The sequence below is a fragment of the Anser cygnoides genome, chromosome 3 (genome assembly GCF_040182565.1).
Source record: "Anser cygnoides isolate HZ-2024a breed goose chromosome 3, Taihu_goose_T2T_genome, whole genome shotgun sequence".
Lineage (NCBI taxonomy): Eukaryota > Metazoa > Chordata > Aves > Anseriformes > Anatidae > Anser > Anser cygnoides.
The window spans coordinates 16788032-16809860 of NC_089875.1; the positions used below are offsets into that span (position 1 = coordinate 16788032).

A 21829-nucleotide genomic window follows, 5' to 3' on the forward strand; every position below is an offset into this window, starting at 1 on the left:
AAGAACTTCATTCCCAGTCTGATGTGGTATTTTATGAAGTCAAGAGAAAGGCTGTCACTGTTTTTAATGAGCTTTGGATCAAGCCCTTAGTTTTTCAGCAATACAGAATAAATCATTTCACTAGAGATATCAATGTGACCTCCACATATGAAGATCCAAACTCTGTCACTCTTCAGCTGGCTCAAGGTTTGAAGTCAGCACTAGCTGCAAAGGTGAGAACTTTGGGACCATCAAGGATGATATTACCTGTCCCGTGTATCTTTGCTTTGGGACATACTAGAACTGGAGATTCAGCCATCATTACTGAATAGCCTGCAATGGATTATTGTGCATTTCAGAGCACTGCATATGAGGAAGGATGGGGTGGGAGAGTAGGAGGTTAGGTTTTTGTCACACAGATTCCCAAACCAGACACCTTTGGCGCGTCTGTTACCAAACCTTTTTATGGCACAGCCCTTACCTTCACTGCTCTTGCACAACTCTTCATACTGATGATAAACCACAGTTTCTCTTGGAGCGTAAGTTAAAACTTAAATGCCAGATTTGTTATTGTGTTTGTCTTTGCTAAAGAGATTTGACAAGTTTTCCTACAACACATACAAGTTTATATTTCGCTATCAAGAGAAAAGCCAAGCGATTTATTTGAAGCACAGTGCTGTCCTGCAAGAGTGTTGATGTAAATTGAGCTTTACTAAATTTTTTAAATGCTGTGCACAGTACATAAAATATGATGGCATTGTAATGGAAAAAAAAAAAAAGAAAAGATGTTAGAAATAAATATAGGTTATCATTTCAAAAAGACCAAGTGACCTTTTTGCTTTGAGACTGACTCAAAGCAGTCTCACTCAGCAATAGAGTAAGATTTTGAGACATCTAGAAATTGAAAGACTGGTGTAGCCATACAACCCTTCTTGTTTTCAGCTTTAAATTCTAGATCTCCAAAGGTTTTTAAATACTCTTTTAGGCTCACAGCACTTTTGGTCAATCTAAGAAAGTAAGAAAATGACAATTACAATGTTATGCACTTACTCCTTATGTGGACATGGAAAGTTTGTAGAGTATTTGGTGGAGCATAAACTGGATTACATTTAATAAAATTAACAGTATCCACACAGAGAGCCAGCTTAGAACAGCTAGTAAAGCAGACATCCGTATTTACTATGCTCTGTATCTCCCTAAGCATTTACCTATCTTTGTAGAAAAGAAGTGGACAGCCTATAGTGACTTCATAAATGAAAGACTGAGCACATGCACAATTTATATGGTGTATGCTATTGTTAGGGTAGAAGTTTTAAATGGAAAGTGTCCAGATATGCTGCTCTTTTAGTTCACAGGAAATATGCAGGTGATGAATTAAAGTGCCTGAGAGCTAAGTGGTTTAAGATTACAGCACTCGTTTAAAAAAAATAAAAAATTACAGATTTTTTAAGTGCATTTTGGAGATAATATGCAAACACTTATAAGTTATACAATAAGCATTATGGAAATATGCCATTGTTTACTTAGATGGTAGAATGATGCATTTTTGTCCTGACATGTAAGGTATGTTTTTATCCTTCCATTTGTTATCTCCATCTGTCACAAGCTGATAAACCTCAGATCTGTAGAAGTCTTATCTGACTGTATTTGTTGATGTCTCTCTTTGCTGTGCACAATGACATATCATATAGAGCATATCATTTTCATTGTGTAAATAAGGTTGATATATGGAGCTGCATTTTTGTCAATCATGAGATAACTGGAATTACTTGATTTCTTCTCCATGTAGGCCCAGTTTGGAAAAGCATTTTGTTCAACTCATCCCTGTTCTGCACATGACAGAAACATGTTCTTAATTTCAAGCATATGCTTAGGAACTCTTCTGGATAAAAATGCATTTCTGAATCAGAGTCATGGTATTTTAAATCACTGTATATGCAGTTATGCTATATTCTATATAAAAACACTAACATTAAGCTTACTGCAAAATTTTTAGAGATAAAGAACCCTTCATGTTGAAATATAGTATTGTTTTGTTTTACAACTATATTTGCTATATGAGAACATCTTGATTTTTGTAGAGCACATCATTTCCATGTGCGTTTGCATTGACACAAGTGAACTAATTCTCTTTTATTTCTCCTTTACAGCGGGAACAACATATATCTTTAGCAAAGGTGGTGGACAAATCACTTACACGTGGCCTCCTAATGATCGTCCAAGCACTCGTGCTGACAGACTGGCAATAGGGTTTAGTACTGTTCAAAAAGAAGCTGTGTTGGTACGAGTGGACAGTTCTACTGGGCTTGGAGATTATTTAGAGCTGCATATTGTAAGTATTATCAAAAAATGCATGTTTTTATTCTTGTCTCAATAATATTCTTGTCTCTTGATTCTTGTTCTTATATTTTGGGTGGGCTTTTTTGTTAGTTTTAATGTAAGTATAGCATTTTGCTAATGAACTGTTTAAGGTTAATAGTGAATTAGATGATGATGGTTTATAGCATACAGTAGTGTACAGGATTTCAGGCATTCTCAAAATACTGTATACTTTATATAGTTCTGCTTTATATGGCTTTTCAATTAAAAATCATACTGTGACATATGTACAGATATAGGAGTTTACTGCAATCTAATTACATAAAATGGGATTTAGCAATGTCAGAAGAAGGTGCATTAATCCTGGAGGATTTAATCTGGAATCTGCTAGAGGAAATACGGTATATCACAATTGACTGTGCTTATTGTTAATACTAGAATTTATCCTCTGATTTCACCATTCCATTGTGATGATAAATTGTAAGCAGAAAGCAAGATTGTCAAGCTAGGAAGTCTGAAAAAGTAATTTCAGCTGCCCTAAAGCAAATAACTAGCAATCAAAATTGAAAGCATCTGGATTTTTATGGCAACATAAATAAATGATCAGTTGAGATAAACATAACTAGGGCAGTATAAAATGTTGTTGTTTAGATCAGTCCCAAATTTGTTAATATATTAGCTTGACTTTGATTTAAGAATCTTGCTACTTTCAGAAACAGAATAGTTCCTTTTGAATGAAATTACTTATTGATCTGTAACCAATTACACTTCTACCCTCGGAAAACATTCTGCAGTGATCATTTTCAAAACTAGAGGGAATTATGGTATTCAGTCTTCCCAGGCTCCTTATTTCTGTAAAGGCACTCCTGCATTGTGGACCAAGGTTATTTTATTTTATTTTATTTATTTATTTACTCACTTGAGTAAATAGACAAAGAAAGAAGGCCTTAAAAAAATCCGAGGTTGTGTATACCATTCTCTTACATTGAAAAACACAGACAAAACATCTGGCCAGTATTGTAAAATCTTAATATAAAAATGTGAACAAAGCAGGTTCTCCCAGGTGCCAGAAAAAGTGAGAGCCCATATCTTTCAAGGCAAGTATTGGATTATTGCTAAATAGCAATCAAAAAAAAGTTTGCTTTCCAAAGCCATCTGTAATATCACGTGCCTAGTTATCATTTGCCCATTTCTTTGCAGCCTGAGACCAGATACACTGACTGTGAAGAACTGTGATGCTTTCAACTCATAGTGTTATCTTTGTCATTAGCGTACAAAGGGATGCTTTTATTGTAGATTTACTGTACCTAAAGTCTACCAAGTCATATTTGTGCAATCTCTCTAACCTTGATTTTTCCATTTTAAAGCAAAACATTGGGTTCATTAATTATGAGTTGGATGTCAAAGTGCAAAAATTATTACCCGGTCATAAGTGTTGCTTTTACCTAAATATCTTTCTTATACCTATGCTGTAGCATATAAATAAAAGAATAATAATTGAGAGTTTTCTATTATCAGAAGAACTACCAGCTTAGTAGAGATGGGGAAAAGCATAGATTATCTTTACCGGTCTTTTGAAACTCCTGCATGTGTTTATTGTGTGAGGTGACTATGGCCTCCTACTATTGTCTTTGCAACAGACTTTGGGAACCTCTCTGAAGCCCACTGTGCTTCAGAGAAAAATACATGATAACTATACAGAAAGTTCACTAGAATGAGGCTTGACCTTCCAAGAGTTCCTCCTCTTTGTTCTCATTCTAAAATGGAGACACTATGGGATTGACCTGAAATCCTGACATCTGGCAAGGTGTCAGATCTGCAGGATTTTTTTAATCGCTGTTAGATAAATCTTGGAAAACTTCTAGAATATAATTGCTAAGAATCTATTTCAAACAAGGATAGGATTCAAAAGAAAGTTGAAAATCAGCATTTTCAAAAATACTCATGGGACCTAAGAAAATATGTCATTAAAGTCATTGGAACTATAGGGTCTTCAGAGAATTTTACCCAAGTATGATATTGTGAAGCACCGTAGTTTTAAAAATAAAGGAGAACGTAGAAATGGAGAGGCCCATGTATATGTTATATTTGAAAAATAATTTATTGGAATGAAGTTTTTCAATAGCTTGCAACTGTATTAAAATAGCTGTAATAAATGTAGTAGAAGGATTGTGTCATTTGAAACTTCCATCTTGCACCAAAGCCAGTAAGAATGACTTAGTTTTATAATGAATAACCAGAAACAAGCATAAGTTGTGAATAGCAGAAGGAGGAAGAACTAGAAGGAGAGGAAAATCTAATTCTCCTTGTTCTTTTCCATGCGTTCACTCACATATCTTTCTAATAAATATGCATGAGCACTTGAAATAAATGCCTGTGTATATTTAAATACACTGTGCATAGATAACCTACCTGTGTTATACCAACTATAACACTGCAACGCAGGTATAGTTATGATTTAATTGTGCTGGGATTCAGTTTTCCAATAAAATAAAATGTTTTGGTTTTTTGTCTGTTGTTGATCTTTTTTTAACCAGGAGGCTATTAATTACTTGGATCTCCTCCAGTGACAAAATCTGGGACAGGTGTCTAAAGATAGGTTTGAAGTGTATTTTCAGCAGGGTTGTTACAAAGAAAGTTTGAAACTATTGCTTTGAGCTAAAAATTTTAAATAATAGTCCTCACTAGCATGTTGAGGGTGTTTGTTCAGGATGTTTCAGAACAGAGCTCTGAGGGAGTTTACTCTTAACCTTCTTCATTCTAGCAATAGAAGAGTAAATTACAAGTTTGATTATAGTATTCTAATTTGTGCTTGCCCTCTTTATTATTCTGTTTACTTAAAGATGGTGTAAACCTAATAATGAAATCAAGCTCATAACATATTCTAATTTGGAAAATTGTTACTTGATCATCTGAATTACAGCTTTAGTGTTAGTTTAGAAACATTTATTTTAAGTGATCATTTATCTCCCCAAATAACAATTGTTAATATGAGAAATGTTTCAAAAAATGCGTAATCTGCTTTTCTACCAAATGTTTAACAGTTCCAATAGAAGTATTTTAAATTCCAAGATGTATAGGTATGGTTGTGTGTGTGATAGGTATGCACCCCTATGCTTCAAGGAACGGGTGTTAATACGGTTTAGTCATCCAGAGATGCAGCTATTAATTTTCATGGCTATCACTTGACTTCTGTTATAGAGGTGAAGTAGTCTCCTGTGCAGTTTCTGTTGGAAGATCTAGTTCAACAGGAAATAGATACCATGTATAAAAGTTGGGTTTTTCTACTGCCACTTTCTCCTCTTTTCTGCCACTTTTTTTCCTGGTAGAAAAAAGGACAGAGAGCTCTTAGAATTACTATAATCCTCCTTTTTCCCCCTTCTTCTGGCATGGTCTGCATCTATCCCTGTGGCAAATGGAAAAAGGCAGCAGCTTATTCATGCAGTGTTCCATTAATCACCATGAGCACTTCTGTGCTTGGCTTTTTCACCAACTTCTAAAGCCCTTAGGTAGTTCTGTCAGTGATTCCCATTCCTATCTACGCTTTTTTTCTCTCCTCTTCTGCCATTAAACAGAAAGTCGTTAGACAGAAAAGTATATATATGTGTGTACGTCATCGTCTTTCACAAGCGCTGTACTGTTGCAGCCTCAAACTTCCACCTTTTCTGTGGTGAGGAACAAAATAGAGTTCAATGAAGATATTGCTTCAAAGAGCTTAGAAATCTTGTTAAATCGTTCTGTCTGGCAATGCTGGTAATATTGCAAACTGGCATTCTCCAATGCGGCACAAGTAATAACTGCTCTACTAGTGAAGATGAGAAGAATAGATTTCCATCAATAGACTTAAAACACTTTTAAAATTTATTTTAATTATAAATTATGCCATGTTTCCATCTTTCATTGTTAAAATGAAAGATTTTGTATACCAAAATGTAATATTTTGTCTGCCTGATTTATGGAGTCAGCAGTTTTTGTGTCTTCCCTGTTTGTGTCATTTATTTTAAAATTTAAGTGTTTTGGAAGCATAAAAACAATATTCTGGTTTTTATGGTTACAGCTGGTTTTGAAATTGAGTATGGGAAGTTCTTGTGGAGGAGAAGGGCAGTAGGGCGTTTCAGATCTTACAGCTTCGTCATTCCAGAAAAGCCTACTAACCTACAGGACACTAGCTATTGAAGCTAAACTGGGATCACTCAAGTGGGGTGAATTACTAATTAAACTAAGCTAGAGATATTATTGGTTTACTGAAGCAGGTGAAGTGGTGAGGATTGTTCTGTTAGTAAACATCCTAAGGTTTGAAAGAAGGAATCAGACTGATGTGGAAGCATTTTGATGCATTGTCCTAACCCTCCTCTAAGGGAAGCTGAGGAAAACATCCCTCCCCATAATTCCAGTGAGAGAAGAGTGACAATCTTACCTAGTATATTGTAAATGTAAAAAAATAAAAAGAAATCATTAAACTCAGGGTATGCTGTGGTTGGTTTTTATCTTATTCCATTTAATATTATGATAAAAAAAATACTATAGAGAAAATGTAAATTGGTAAGATTAATACTGTGATAGAAAAGCATGGGAAGCTATTTTAAAAGATGTTGTAATGTTACCTGAAAAAGTATGGTATGATTAAAGATAGACAGTATGAATATTTGCCATGTATGTTACACTTAATTAGTCAGAAATAGTTTGAAGCTGTAGCAGTACTGGCATGATAGATTAATCAGTATTGTATTTAGATTTTCAATACGTGTTTGTAGATCCTTCAGAGCTATGATTAATGACTGAGGTGAACAGTCATATGAGAGGAAACACATTATGTCTCATAGAAAATTGGGGTTTGGATCATGAATAAATTCAGCTTGTGCTCTTTGTTCCAACTATTTATATATTACATCTATTATAATATATATTGCAGGAAAGGCATTTTTTCATTAGAAACTTTTTCCATGAGAATGATATGAACAAAGATCAAGTGAAAGCTTTTGTGAGTTTTTATCAGCTTTGGTTCAAAGATCATCTTGGTTGAAAAGAACATCAACGGTTTCCCATTTTCTTGTCTATGTGTTCAGCTTTGTATACGATACGAAATACTTTCATAAACTAGGGAAATATTGAATATCTTCAAATGAAGTGTTGAATTTTGTGTTCAAAAAATATTCTGAACAATATCTGAAAAATATTCTGAAATCAAGTGGTGTGCATTTCCAGCTTGAAACTCATGGAAAATTCTGCAAAAGTCCTGTCAAATTACTCCCTATCCATTTTTTGGAGCTTTTTTGCAAACTATAAAGGACTATTATTCCTGCTCCCCTCCCTCTGTCTCTTAGTTATACAAATGCAGTATTCTTCTGCACCGGGTTTTTAATAGCTGACTCTTAGGTTCTATTATACATGTGCATGATATATAGAAATTTTAATTTATGAAAGTATAATGACCTTCCTTCAAGTGAACAGAAATAATTCAGAGTAAAGCCAGGAAGAGGATCAGACTTCTGTGTGTGAGCATAACAGAGAAAAAGTGCAGTCTTAAGATAAATGAATTCATTGTTCTTTTTGGAATACTTCACATGTCTTGGCATTAATGGAAATGGAAAGTCAATTGAAAAATTCATATTGATTAGTTGTATTTGGATCAATGCCTAGAGAGTTCAACGTACTTTCACTGAGACTGATGGTCCCTTTTATTTTAGTGGTTTGTATTGGGTTGTAATTAATTTTCCCAGGAAGATTTTAATAATCTTAAAACATATATATATTCCCAGGATAAAGTTTCTTCTAATAATCTTATTTTAAATATAGAATTCCTTGTTATCATACGTGTATCTGTGCAATGTGAAGATTTAGTAAGGCCAGTGGTGGCTTGTGTATATGTGAAATGGTAATGACTTTAAAATCTACTTACTTACTTGCAGGAAGGGCTTAAAAAAATGAAAAAAAAAGAAAAAAGAAAAAAAAAGGAAAAAAGAAAAAAGGAGAACTAGGTTTCAGGAATCTGATCGTCTAGAAGTGTTAACCATGTGCATCAGTGGCTAGAGTCAATGGAAGCAAACATAGTCAGCAACCTCTGATAATCAGGCTATCATCATATAAGCTCAGTGTATATCAGGAATAAATCACTTAGGAGTCCTGGGAAGAAGATCATTATGTTTAACAGGGTTATGATATTTAATATTCTGCCACTTTGAGCAACAAGAAAATGACTTATGGGTGATGTTATCTAAGCCAGAATTCTGCTAATATTTGATGCTTATTTTGTTTAGATACATGATAGTTAATTCTGATTTTGTTGATGTTGTTAACATATGCATATGGTAAACACTATAGGTAGTTAGACTGTTATGCACAGTGTTCCTTTTCTGTGTGGGGATCAAAAAAAATAGCATCAGATTATGTACAAATCTTCAAACTGAAGAAAAATTCCTAGGAAAGAAGTATTTCCAGCCTTGCTTATGGGGTTTGAATAATGAAAAACACTACAATCAAAGAATCATTTGTGGTACTAGACAGGCAGGTGAGAATGCAATTCAATGTACACAAACTTAAGTTAATTAGAATGGGAGCAATGAATTAATCTAGGGAATTTGTGCTAAATGGAGCAATCATTTACCTCACTGATCAGGTTAAAGATCTAAGTCTGTAGGAAAGAAATAAATCACTGAAATGGTCAAGCCATGCCTGGAAATTATTCAATTAACTTACTGTTTTGTATTAGCAAAGACATAGATTAAAAAAAAAAAACTCTGAAAAGAGATTTTATGATATAAGCTTTTTGTTAATGCCTCATCTTGAGTATTCTGCACTGTCCGTTATCCAAAGGGTATTTATTTTTTCAAAGAACATTGACCTTTTATTTTTCCCAAGCAGGATTTAACACTGAGCAATAGTGGTCAGTTCTTGCTGTGAACAGGCAAAAGTGCTGAGAGAAGGCTGTGGAAATGTGCTAATTCTGTCACAGAGCAGACTTATATATTACTGTATCAAAAATATGAATGGAATTTGGACAGAGGATATAATTGAACAGCTTGCCTGTGACTGCCATCATGGAGTGCAAAGAGAAATCCCAATGCTGGCATGAAAAGTCCATTGTAGCAGCATGGCAGCTGTCATCTCTAAGAGCCCACAAACATGACTGAGGGAAGCAACTCCTTTCATTGTCTTACTCTGTCTTGGAATGAATAAAAGCTCTCACTTCTTCCTCTACACAGCTAATAACTCCTTTATGCACCCTGTTCCCTTTGTGCTTTTTGGAGGATAGAATTTTCCTTTCCAAAAAGCATGCTGTTGAAGGGGTCATCAGCTGCCAGCCACTTGGTGAGAGGAGATTACATAACCGGTATGTCTGAAGTTCACAGATAAAATACCATGGGTCAGCAAAATGCTCTGGCCCTCAACACTGATGAATCTCCTGAGGTGTTCTGGCCCAGGTTTAGAGCCTGAGGTTGAGGAGATACTTAAAACACTTCTGGTGGGCTATACATGTATTTAATAGTAAGATTATCTGATAGCAATATGGAAAGAATTGTATGTAGCAATGGAGTCATATGAAATAGGCTTACAGACCAAATCATGGACTCTATGATCCCTTCTGATGTTGCATATCAGGATTATACTGTAAGTGAAATCCATCTGTTGTCTGAACTACGTAAGATCAAAAGCTATGTCACTGAATTTGATGACAAGTCTTCCTTTGACTTTACTGCTGCAAATTGCACACACATAGGACTTGAAGTCCATCATGAGGAATGAATTTAAATATTGAACTTAATTCTTCTGGGGCTTTGTAGAACTTTAAAAAAAATGCTAAAAATACTAGGGTTAGAAGGGCTTGGGGCTGAGTCATGTTATACTAAAAACAAAAGTTGCACGTTTTTGAGAAGTGGAGTAATTTGGAGAGGCAAGCAAAAGAGCAAGCATGTGTAATCAACATAAGGAAGCTCATGACCTCTTCATAAAGCATCTTTTATTTTTGACATTGTTGCTCTAAAAACTCTGAAGTACTGTCAGATTGCTTCTGGTCTTCATTTCCAAAGATTCTTTCTTTCTGTCCCCTTTTCCCTTGTTTCCTAAGTATGTTTTCTATCATGTCCTCAAACACAAATTTACAAATGCCTGTGCATATTCTTCAGTCCCAGCAAATCCCTGTGAAGCAGGTGGCAGCCTCCAAGTGTCTCGGTGATTACATACCTTTACCTTCCCACATAATGAGACACTGTGTAGCTAAAGGAACAGAAGGTTCACCATAAATGGTGACTGTGTGGTGTATGCACATGGAAGACCTTCTTGAGCATGACCATTGGCTGGTTCAGTCTAATAAAGAACAAACCAAGTAAGCATGCGGCCACAATTAGGAGACATATCCTTTCTTGTCTAGGTAGCTTATATATAAATAGCAAATTTCTGAATTCAGAAAGGAGGATGAAAGTATTTATTCATAAATAAATAGCCTATTGTTCCTCCATAGCACCAGCTTACCTAGCTGACATTATATTCTCCTACTGATATTTTGATTATCTAAATGTTTTTTAGTCTGCTACAGTCTTAAAGGAATAGACCTTAAGCTATTCTTATGCAAACTGGCCCTACCTATCTCAGTCTAACTAGGTTCTTCTAATCCAAAATGTCTTACACACTGGTTGCTAACCAACATCCTTGCATATGAAAGTTATAGATATTTTAATAACTTGGCACTAACTCTTCCAGAACATTGCCTTGCATAAAAAGAGCTGATGAAAAATTTAGCAGACATTTTAGCAACCTTATTAAGTTTTAAAGAATACTTAGCTGTTTGCAACAGTTGAGCAGTTGAGAAGTTGACTGAAACCTGGCTGTTCAGCTAAAGAAGCACAGAATCATAGGAAATTATCGTGATTGTCAGGACAATGAAAGCTCTGGAAGATTGAAGGTCACTTCTGAGAACTAGACACTTGTGTACGCCCATCCTGCATGGATACTTTTCTGCTTATTTTAACTATTGTATATGTTGTTATGCATATACTGTTTGCTATACCTAGTAATACAATGGAGTCAGCCCTGATATTTCCTGGCTTGTTACTGTCTAGTTCTCTTCTAATTTTAGAGAAGAACAAAAAGTTTTGCACTCCCTCCTCCTTCCTACAAGTCATGGGGGGGGGGTGTTAGGGCCATCACTGTGCAGGTTGTAGTCACTTTGGGCTGACAATGTGTGGTTTTGAAAAAATAAGGACAGATGTGAGCAATGGCATCACTTTCAGAGTATCCTAGACTATGTTTTTAGCTCTTGAGGGCAGACTTAATAAAGGAGAGTGACTATCAGATTGCCGTGACCCACTGAAAGAGGGCCAGGTTTGGACAGTACAGAATCAAGGTGTTTCTTATGACTATAAGCCAGAACCTAAGATATGGCATATTAACTCCATGTCTTTTAAATTTATGAGCTCTAAATGAGAGTAAGGATATATTTATGCAGCAGCACAAAGTACCGGTGTAGCAGTTTTTCAACGAACATGCAGTACGAACAGTATCATTTTTAATACCAGTCAACAAGATTAGCCTGTTAATGCAGGACAAGGCAAGTGGAAAGCACAGCTGGTGACCTGAACAGATTCTTATCCGAACTCCAGTTAATTCTCATTCTGACACTTCCACTATTAATTTGTCTGAAGAAACTACAGAAATATGCGTAAGTATATGCAGGATCTACATCTGGCTAGAAAACTCCTGCTGGAAGGTGAAAGGTACAGAGATAATTTCACAGAACCTGCTACTTTGCTTCAGGCATTTGTTTAAGTAAACATAAGTATTATAGTTAATCAATTTGGGCTAATAAGGAAAGTTTGTCTTAATACTATTCAGGTTTTGTGAGATACTACCTTAATTGTAATTCATAATTAGTTAATTAGACCCCTTATATAATACAGGTTATGCTCTCTGGTGCCTCAGTTTCATCACCAAACTGGAAACTTGTTTTACTGTTTAGTTAGTTTGTCTTTTTTTTTTCCTTCTAGTTTTATCATCTTTGAGCCTTTCTCACTTTTCACTTGTGCCACCAAGGAGTAAAATCATTGAATTTAATCTGGTGTACCAGAGGGCAGAACTGGACACACTGGGTCTGATTCTTACTTTCACCCACTTTAGTTACCTAACTTTTATAGTCTCTTGACAGTAACTCATTGCACCAGGATCATGTGGGAAAGGGAGCTACAGCAGGGAATTTTTGGATTTCCCAAAACCCAGGGTAACAACTGTATCTTCATTCTTTTTTTCATTTTCTTCATCATTTTCTTTTCTTTTTTTTTTCTTTTTCTTTTTTTTTTTGGGGGGGGGGGGGGGGGGGGGGGGAGGGAGGGTGGTCCTTCAGGGACCCAGGAGTTGGACTCAATGATCCTTATGGGTCCCTTCCAACTCAGATATTCTATGATCTGCTTTTCAGTAACATGCCTATGCTGTTCAATGATTTTTCTCTCTTAAATGAGCTTGACATGCTTGACACTAAAGCATCTCTGCGGCTGGTATATCACTGTGTAACAGCGAATGCTTTCCCAGAGCTGAATAGCCTTTTCCTTTCTCTCCCCAGCAACAATCATGGGTGTGCAATGCTTGCCGTCCTTATCAATCTTACTGTGATTCTTCCTGTTTGACAGTGTGCTTCTGCCACTGTTAAATCTCTTGGTTTTTTCCTTGTTTGTGTATTGTCATTTTTATTTCACTTAGATCAGGCTGGTCCCAAGCATTTCTGAAGCAATAACAGACATGCAAAGAGTTTAACGAACTGATGTTGTCAATTTTTTGGTGGTTTATGCTTAGTATAACAATTGCACTAACAACTGGTGAGTTCTCCTGTTAAGTGTTTAAGGAAGCTTAAATGTCTTTCTGTTCATGAAACCCATTTGCACTGAAGAATGCTTATGCACCAGAGGGTGATACTAGCTCAAGGAACGACTCATGAATTCCTTGTTTTCTGGTAATTACCTAGCTTACACTGAATAAGGTGTGCCAAGAAAAAAAAAAAGGAGGTCCGTCAGTTTTGCCAGTTCTCTCTGAAATTATCCAGAAGTCTTCAGAGCATCAGCATGAAACTACTAACACATCTTTAACTCCTTGTGCTAGAATTTATAGCTGATATTATATACTCAATCAAGGACCAAATGTAAGCCCAGATATTCCCTTGTGGAGATGCAAACTGTGTTGCTGCTGCAGCATTGTATGTTCTCTGTGGTCTAAGAAATGCCACTCATACAGGACTGGTTTTCTGCATTTTCTGCCGGGGGAGAGAACTGTTGGGTCAGGTACTCCTATTTATCCTAGGCACTCTGGATTCAAGGGAGGGATTGAAGCCTTACAGCCTCAAGGACCTCATCGTACTCCCCTTTGGGGCTGGAGTCTCTTGTAATTCTCTGTTCAGCCCTCAACCTTGGTGGACTCGTGACTTAACTGCCTATTGCCTATGCACTGAAAGCTACAGATTGTTTTTTTTGTTGTTTTTGTTTTTCCTATCCTGCCTGAAGCCTTATAGTTCCCCATACAGGGTTTCTTTCCTGACACAGTGAATTTCAGGGAACGACAGAGTTCCTGGGGGAAAAGTTGCCAGCCTTTTCCTTGCATAGCAGATGGAGTTTTTAAGGCTCACTGTGGATTGTGTAGCAGTGCCTTCTCATTTAGGGACAAGCACAAAGAGCATTATCATACATGAAGTTACTTTACAGTAACTTCTACCAATTAAAATAAAAAGTGAAAAGATTATGCTATAGAGACTTAATAACCACTCAGCATATTTGATAATGTCACTGCTGTTGGTATCATATTCACCACTATGTTTAATAGCTGAACAGATGCAGCTCACTAGAGCACCACATGGTATGTAGCAGCAGGGAGTCCCATTTGACAAGTTGGTTTTGTTTTATTTCCTTTCCAGAAAGCCTTCCCTGTTATCCCAAGTTTCTGTAGTGTTTTGATTTGTTATTCAGCAAGCAGAAAAGGGCAAAGGGACTCGGTATTGCTTGTTTTCAAAGAAAGAGTCTTTTTGACTTTTTAGTGGAACGACAACAAAATTCCTAACAAAGATACTGTAAGGAGTATTCTAATGTAAAATTGTCAGCCTCTGACTTGAAAATGGTTTGTTTTTAGCAGTTGATGTGTATCTGCATGCGGAGGTTGCTTGTGGGATAGAAGCTATGTTGTTTTTTGGAGGTGGTTTGAAGGTTTTTTTGTTTTTTGTGTTTTTTTTTTTTTTAATTGCAAGATTTTGTGTACATGTCTGCAAGTCATTTTGCTCAGTGAGCAATAACTCTTGTCTGTAATAGCACCATGGGATGTTGCAGTCGTTTGTTGCTTTGTCGTTTGCTCTCTGTGGATCAATTCATAAGAACATTTTGTGAGACTTTCCAATCTTCTAATTGCTTCTCTGGAAAAACACCTGAGTATATACTTAGAGGCTAAAATAGGATGGCTATACACTTTATTCTAAAAAAAAAAATCAGTACAATACAGAGTAGGTAATGAAACCCTGGAAATATGGTTTGGGTATTTGTTTTCAGGTAACATATAAGAAAGATGGGAACAAGTCTGAAAGTATTGCAAGAATTACATGATCCATCCTGTATTACCTGGTCCATAAAACAGAAAAAAACACCTTGGTTATACTTTCTACTCGTTATTAATGTGGTTATACAGTTATAGCTAGGGCATTGTTGAGGGCTAAACTCAAGGGCAGGGACTTCCCCAGAGCTAAAATGTGGTCACAGGTCTGTGTTTAATGATATTTAAGACCTCTGGGTTTCTATTCATAATCTACTTTTTAAAAGTTTTGCTGGGTATTTAAATTATTTAATCATTAAGATATTGATTTTCTTTTCTTTTTTTCTTGCTTTTCACTGCACTTTCAAACTCAAGAAATGCAGGCATGTCTCCTTGTCACAGCTGTAGTAGGGTGCATGATGACAACAAGCTGTGCTAGTGTGGGAGGAGGGGAGACAGAGGTTTCAAGCACCGTGGAGAACTGATTAAAATTCAAAATAATCTTGATAAAGGGGAGAAATAGTCTGAAATCAGGAAGAGGAATTTCTACAAAGGAAAGTACAGAGCTCTGTTCATAAGATGGAAAAATCAAATGCACAGCTATAAAATGGGGAATAATTGTGGCCAAGAAGCAGTTCTGCAGAAAAGATTGGGAAGTTACAGCTGATTACAATTTGCTGCAAGAAAAGACAGGAATTGGTCTGGGATGTATTAACAACAGGTGGAATGACAGAGAAGGCAAAGTTAATTGTTTCTTCAGTCTGCTGGGACCTGAGCTGGAGAAGCATGTCCAGTTTTGGATGATCTTTTGAAAAGGAGGTAAGCAATTTAGGTAGATAGTGAAGGAAACTCTGGTTTAATTAACATCTTGTTCCAAATAATATAGTGAAAGAATGCACTGTTTTCTTCATAAATGAGAAGACACAGAGTGACTGGATGTGAAAACAGCCTTTTAATATATACAGGTTGTATGTATTGAAAGTATATATATGTAAAAAAAAAAAAAAAGTGTATAAAAAGTATATAGTAACAGTCTGTTAAGATAACATAAGGAATAGTTGGTTTAATGTGCAACAGCGTTATCAGGACCTCCCACCCGCTAATATAAATATCACCTTTTTTAGTTTAAAACTATTCCCCCTTGACCTGTCATTATCTGATTGAGCAAAAAGTTGCTCTCAATCTTTTTTATAAGCCCCCTTTAACATTACAATAAGGGCACCCCTGAACCTTCTCTTTGTCAGGCTGCACGGCCCCAGCTCTCTCAGCCTTTCTTCACAGGAGAGATGCTCCAGCCCTCTGATCAACTTTTAGCCCCTCTCTGGACCCGTTTACTAACAGATCAACATCCTTCTTGTTCTGGGGGCCCCAGACTTGGACACAGTCATGTAGGTAGGCCCTGTTAATTTATGCTTTCAAGACCAAACTATGTTCCTATCAGTAATAGGAATGCCACGGAGAATACGTTGGTATATTTTTCCTAAACTTACCTACAGGTATTTACTGTTGCCAGTATGTAATGGGTGTAGTGAGGTTCCTTTAAGTGGTACAGTCCTGTTTATTTCGCAGTTTTTAACTGGAAGGCTTAGGTCCAGGAGTGACTTAAGGTGAATGTTTAGATCTCAACACAGTGAGGCTCCTTGTTTTCATTTCTAAAGATACTTTTCAGCAGCTTACTTTCTCCCTTTTCCGTGTTTTCTTTTTGTATCTGTTGGTTTTATTGTCATCAGGCTATAAGACTACAGCAGCACAAGGCAGAACCCGCTCTCCCTTTGCTGTATCCACATCCCCTCGTGTTTAATGCTAGCCAGTCAGTGGTCTAGAAATCAAGTTAAACTCGTACATCTGAGAACTGTTCACCCTCCAAGCAAAGGGACTACTAGTGTGTTCTTCGCTGGCTGCTGGCACAGGCCTCCTGTTCAGTTTGTAAAAAAAAAAAAAAAAAAAAAAAAGGGTGGTGGTGATGTAACTAACTTTGCCTCTTCGCCCACCTCTCAAATGTTAGCGAGTGTTTGCTTTGATGGCTGTGTGGGAGTAGTGAGGTAATTCAAACTGTCCTGGTGTAAATCCAAAGTAACCCAAATTCAAAACTCAATTGATTATGTTGCAAGAATAGTGTACAATTTATGTGAATTTACTTTTCAGGTTTTTGAGCTATTTGGCTAGTTCATTGGCTGAAGATATAGCTGTGCAGCTGGTGTGAAATGTTGGTTTAAGTTTTCTTGTCACAATAGCGCATGCGGATTATCTAAAAGATTTTAAAAAAAAAGTTCACAAATCACTGGCATTAACCTTTTCTGTTTCCTTTCTAAAAATGAGTCTGTTAACATTAGTAATTATTTATGTTAAGGCTTTTTAATGCTTTTAGCAGAATGTTGATTTAAAAAATCTCCTTTAGCTATTAATGGCTATCACAATTTAGGGTTCGTATTAGTTTAAGCTCACTACGCTTTAAGCATGTATGAGGTTTTATCATTTTGCCATTGTTCTCTGGGACTAAATCTTGAATCTCTGCCTTTGCCTTTATCTGTAGGATGTATTATGGAGTTCCCTCTGGCGCGAAGGCAAAGTATTGCCCTGAGCACAAGTCATGTTGCATCTTTAAAAACTTGTGAAGTGAAAATGAAGCGACTTGGGGTTTGGGTTAGCATTTTGCAGTGACAGCTATTGTGGTCTATGCTCTTTTCCTTGCCACATGCAGTACAAGATGAGCATGCTTTTGCGATGAGGAAGGTAAAACTCCCCTAGTTCTGTCACCCTGTCCTTTAATTATACTTTTTATCCCCCTGTTCCCCAACTTCAGTTGTGCAGCTTCATCCAGCTATTTTGCACTTCTGCAGTCACAACGGTAGGTCATGGATTTACTCTGTTACCTCAAAATGTAAATAATACAGGCTGGTAATATGTGTCCTTTCATTGAGCTGGAAGAAAAAATAATGAATAAAATCATTGCTGTGCCTATGTCAGGATGGTCATTTTATCTGTCTTGTAGTGGAAGTGTTGTTCAGCATTTCTAATTAACATATTAATCTTCACTATCCCCTGAGACAGGTGTAATATTGAGAATACTAGTGCATGACGAATTTATTTACATTTGACCCTCAGAGCCACTGGTTGCAAACAGTTCTGGTTTGCTGGAAAACCTAATTGGTTCCCAATAGTTTCTTCTTTTCTCAAATATGAAAATATTTGAGATTTTTGGTGTGTTTTTCCTATAGCATAGAGAAATGTTAAAAATCTAGACAGAGAAATGGTCTTCTGTGAATCATGTTCTCCCACACACATGCTACACATGAAGTGGTTATCAAAAACATTCCATGCATCATTAGTATTTTTTGAAATTATAAATGAGATTGATTTCTGTATCTGAATTTTGCACGTTTATACTTTGGAGTATTTTTTTTAATTGCTTTTTCAGCAATTTTTATCTTGCAAGAGAGTTCCTAACCACAAGCAAGTAACTTAGCTGTGATGAGTGCAGAGAAAGTGAGGAATATTCCTGGAAGCACTCATTCCTTCTTCAAGAGGTAGAGAAGGCAGTAAAGCCTTTCCTCCATCCCACCCCACTAGGCTTCTCTGTGGGCTTGAGTGGTTCTAAGCTATGCTAAATTGTGCAATAAATGCAAGAAACTGGTATTCATTTCTTTTGCCTTACAGGGTCCCTTTGGTCCTACTGACAGCAGTGTTTTGCCTCTTAAGGCATAAAACCAGCTCAACTGATTACTAAGGAAGGTAGCAGGCTTTTTGTCTACTATTTGGCTGGCTCAATTATTATAAATGTGCAGGGTAGAATGCTGATATGTTGGTGTTTGGTTTTCTTCTGTTTGAAGGGTGTGCACCCATCTCAGGAAAAACTTTTTGTAGGTTTTCAAACTTTTTTTTTTTTAATCTAATACAATTTAAAACCACAAAATCTTACCCTTTTAGATGCAAGGCAAGGGTTACATGTTTAATAGTTGGGTGTACTAACTAACCTCTACTGTCCATGTGTTCCCATTCACTGCCAGGAATCAGATTCAGGAGAAAGATCAAACATCTGATCTAGGTATAAGTATTGTGTAAGTTAGAAAATGTTTTTCCAGTTCATTTCTCAACGGAAACTGGAAGCTGGAAAATTTTAAAGGTTAGTTAGAATTTACAAGCGAAGGTGAAAGAACTCCTCCTTTGGCACCACTCATCAATTGGTGTTAAGTTCAGAGGGACTCAAGAAATCGGGATTCCAATTCTTTCCATACCTAGTCCATACCTAGTTCAGATAGGGAGCTTATCCAGACTCCCACATTGTAGCTTGAAGATTTAAATGTCATCTTTTGACTTGCCTTGGTGAGTGAATCTTTTTTTTTTTTTCTGTATTTCTAAAACTGTAAAAGTTTGTTGTTGTTATACATCGGGAAGGAAATAGTTTTCCAAAGTTCTTATTTTTTTTATTTATTGTTTGTGAAAGAAATGTGTTTATTTCTTGATAAAATAAATGTAAAGTCCTAATTGTTGTTTCTAAAATTCCTTACAAGTGCAGGAGGCAAGGAACTTGGAGAGCACTGCAACAGTTGCACAACATCAGGTACATATAAAAAGAAAAATGTCACAGTGCACCAGCTCTTAACATGCAACATGGCATACTTGCACTTCCTAGAACCCACTGTACATTTACAAATGCCAAAAACTTCTCTAAAGCCCTTTATACCACAGAATTTAGTACATTTCTGTAGCACAATTCAATAAATCAGGGTAAGTGACAAGGGACGTGATGATAAAGCACCATAGTGATGGAAAAGACAGAGCAGTTAGATGAAACATTGTCTGATACATTGTAGTGGGTATTTTCCCTAGCTGTGAAACAGGATTATGTATTTTGTAGTACTAATTTCAGTCACCTAAGGTATGTTAAATCTGTATCATGTATCATATTTCTTTGATTTATTAAAACCTTCTGCAAAATTTAAGCATTGTAATGATCCTCTGTATCAGTCATTTGTTATAAAACTTCCAGGAGATTTAGCAATTCTAACCAAAAATGAATGCATTAGAAACATTAGTACATATGTGAAAGATTTTTTTAAAGACTTTTATGGTTTAAGAATAAATAACTTAAAAGCCAGCTGCAAGTCCCCATTTTATTCCCAGTTTATAACAAATTCCTTATGTAAGTAGTTTAAGATTCTAACATTAGAGAACTAAGTTGTCGTTTTTTGTTTATACTGGCTATCTGCATTTAAGAGGACATTTGTGATGGTGTAAGTGTAAACAGAGAAAACTTACATCACTGTTCATACAGAACATTTGGTCAATTTTTCCTCACCTTACATACTCAGAGTAATATAAAATAAATAGCTGTGGGTTCCAACTGGAGAATCTTTTAATGGCTGATATTAAGTCTCATTGTTTCTTAACAATGCAAAATGTTTTTTGGTGGTGAATGTCAATAAACTTGCATCATCATATTTTTTCCTAATTTCCAAGATATTTCTGGTTCAACATATACTCAATGCAAAACAGCAATCTTTTATTAAGAACCTGTGTGTGTGAGCACTTACAGCTTTTAATAAATGTAAATTTAAAACAGAAACAAATTTGCATTATAACTCTGTCCACAATTAGAAAAATAAGTGATTCCAGCATTAGAGTTAGGTAATCCAGAGAGTCAGCTGGTCAACATGCAGCTTCTTAGTTTAAGATACTAATCTGAGTGTTAAATGGAAATAGGAAGCCAAAGAAGTTTCTATTGTTGCATCACTGCCCTGTTCACTTTTTAATTATTTTTTTAAAAATCTTAAAACCATTTACTTGTATTGTCTTTTATTACAAAATTAGTCCTTGTAATGAGTGCAAGAAATGCAATTGTAAGAAATTGCATACAAATAATAGAACTAGACAGGAAACATTGTTGAATGCTTTTTTCTGTTTTTCCTTCATAAGACACAAGATTATGAATTTGTTTCACTTTCTGTTGCTATTCCAGAGCAGTAGAAGCTAATTCCTGTTTCTGTCTTAGAATAAATTTAGAAAGTGTAGCTCATGTCAAAAGCAGATCTCCATGGCTTGTTATGTTGGCATAAAATTAGCATGAGATTATTAAAATGTGGATTCATTTTATTCTATATTATTGCCTCTTCATCATGTTTTAAACCTTTTATGGAATGCCTTGAAGTCTAGGAGCTTATTGTTTGTGTGTTGTTTTTTGTTTGTTTGAATATTACTTCATTTTTTTTTTTTTAAGGAATTCATTGTAAGTTGAATCTTCTGATATTGGAAACAAAACCGTTGTGGCAAGGCTGTAGGAAGAGGAATTAGCAGAAAAAAAAAAGATGCCTAGCCACATCTCAGTAAACAACTTAGCAGAAAGCGCTTTCTCACTGCAGAAGTGCAGTTCTGAAACATTTCTAACACTGGTGTGACTTTGAGGATCGTTCATTAATAAAACAAAGTGCAGGGTAAAAATGTATTGAGCTTCATGTTTAATTGCAACATTTTTTTTAAATATACAAATCTAGAGCCTTAGCTGGGATCCTCTTTGTTCTGGGTACATGCATGAATTCTTCACTTGTATGATAAGAACCAAATGGATATACTTCTTTTAAGATCTGTCCTGTGATTCTCATTGAAAAACACAAATGAATCTTTAATTCACACCTTTGGCTTCTGCAAAAAAATATTCTGAGGAGAAGATGTCAGAGTTGATTGCTAGAAAATTTGTTGAAACTGCATTATATATCAAAATTAATATATTGGATGACATTTTCTATTATTTTCACAAGGTCCATTCAGTTTAATTATAATATACCACTCAATTATACCATTCTATTTATGCTAATTTTCAAATTATTCTTTCTTTTGCTTTAATAGCTATATATGAGTCATAGAAAGCACACCTAATTAATACCTCTGCTCATTGCTACAATTAAACATTAATCAGATTTGATTTTTGGAGTAATGTGCTACCAGTCTTGTAATCTTCTGAGTTACAACCTGGTAAAAATTTCATTACCCTAGTTATAAAGTTCTCAATGGAGAAGGAATTTCCATTTAGTGCATTTAATACATA

The 21829-nt window shown here is 35.8% G+C and overlaps 1 protein-coding gene across 33 annotated transcripts in view; it reads left to right on the forward strand.

The window, feature by feature from the left end:
- NRXN1 (neurexin 1) overlaps positions 1-21829 on the forward strand; it is a 736316-nt gene that overhangs the window by 510791 nt on the left and 203696 nt on the right. For 32 of the 33 annotated variants that reach the window (XM_066993543.1, XM_048078446.2, XM_048078445.2 and 29 more), the window contains one exon: positions 2130-2311. In XM_066993543.1, the coding sequence (XP_066849644.1) occupies positions 2130-2311 (182 nt within the window). Of the gene's footprint in view, positions 1-2129; positions 2312-15587; positions 15607-21829 lie in introns of those variants that run through there. The other variant, XM_066993563.1, reaches the window with a different exon arrangement.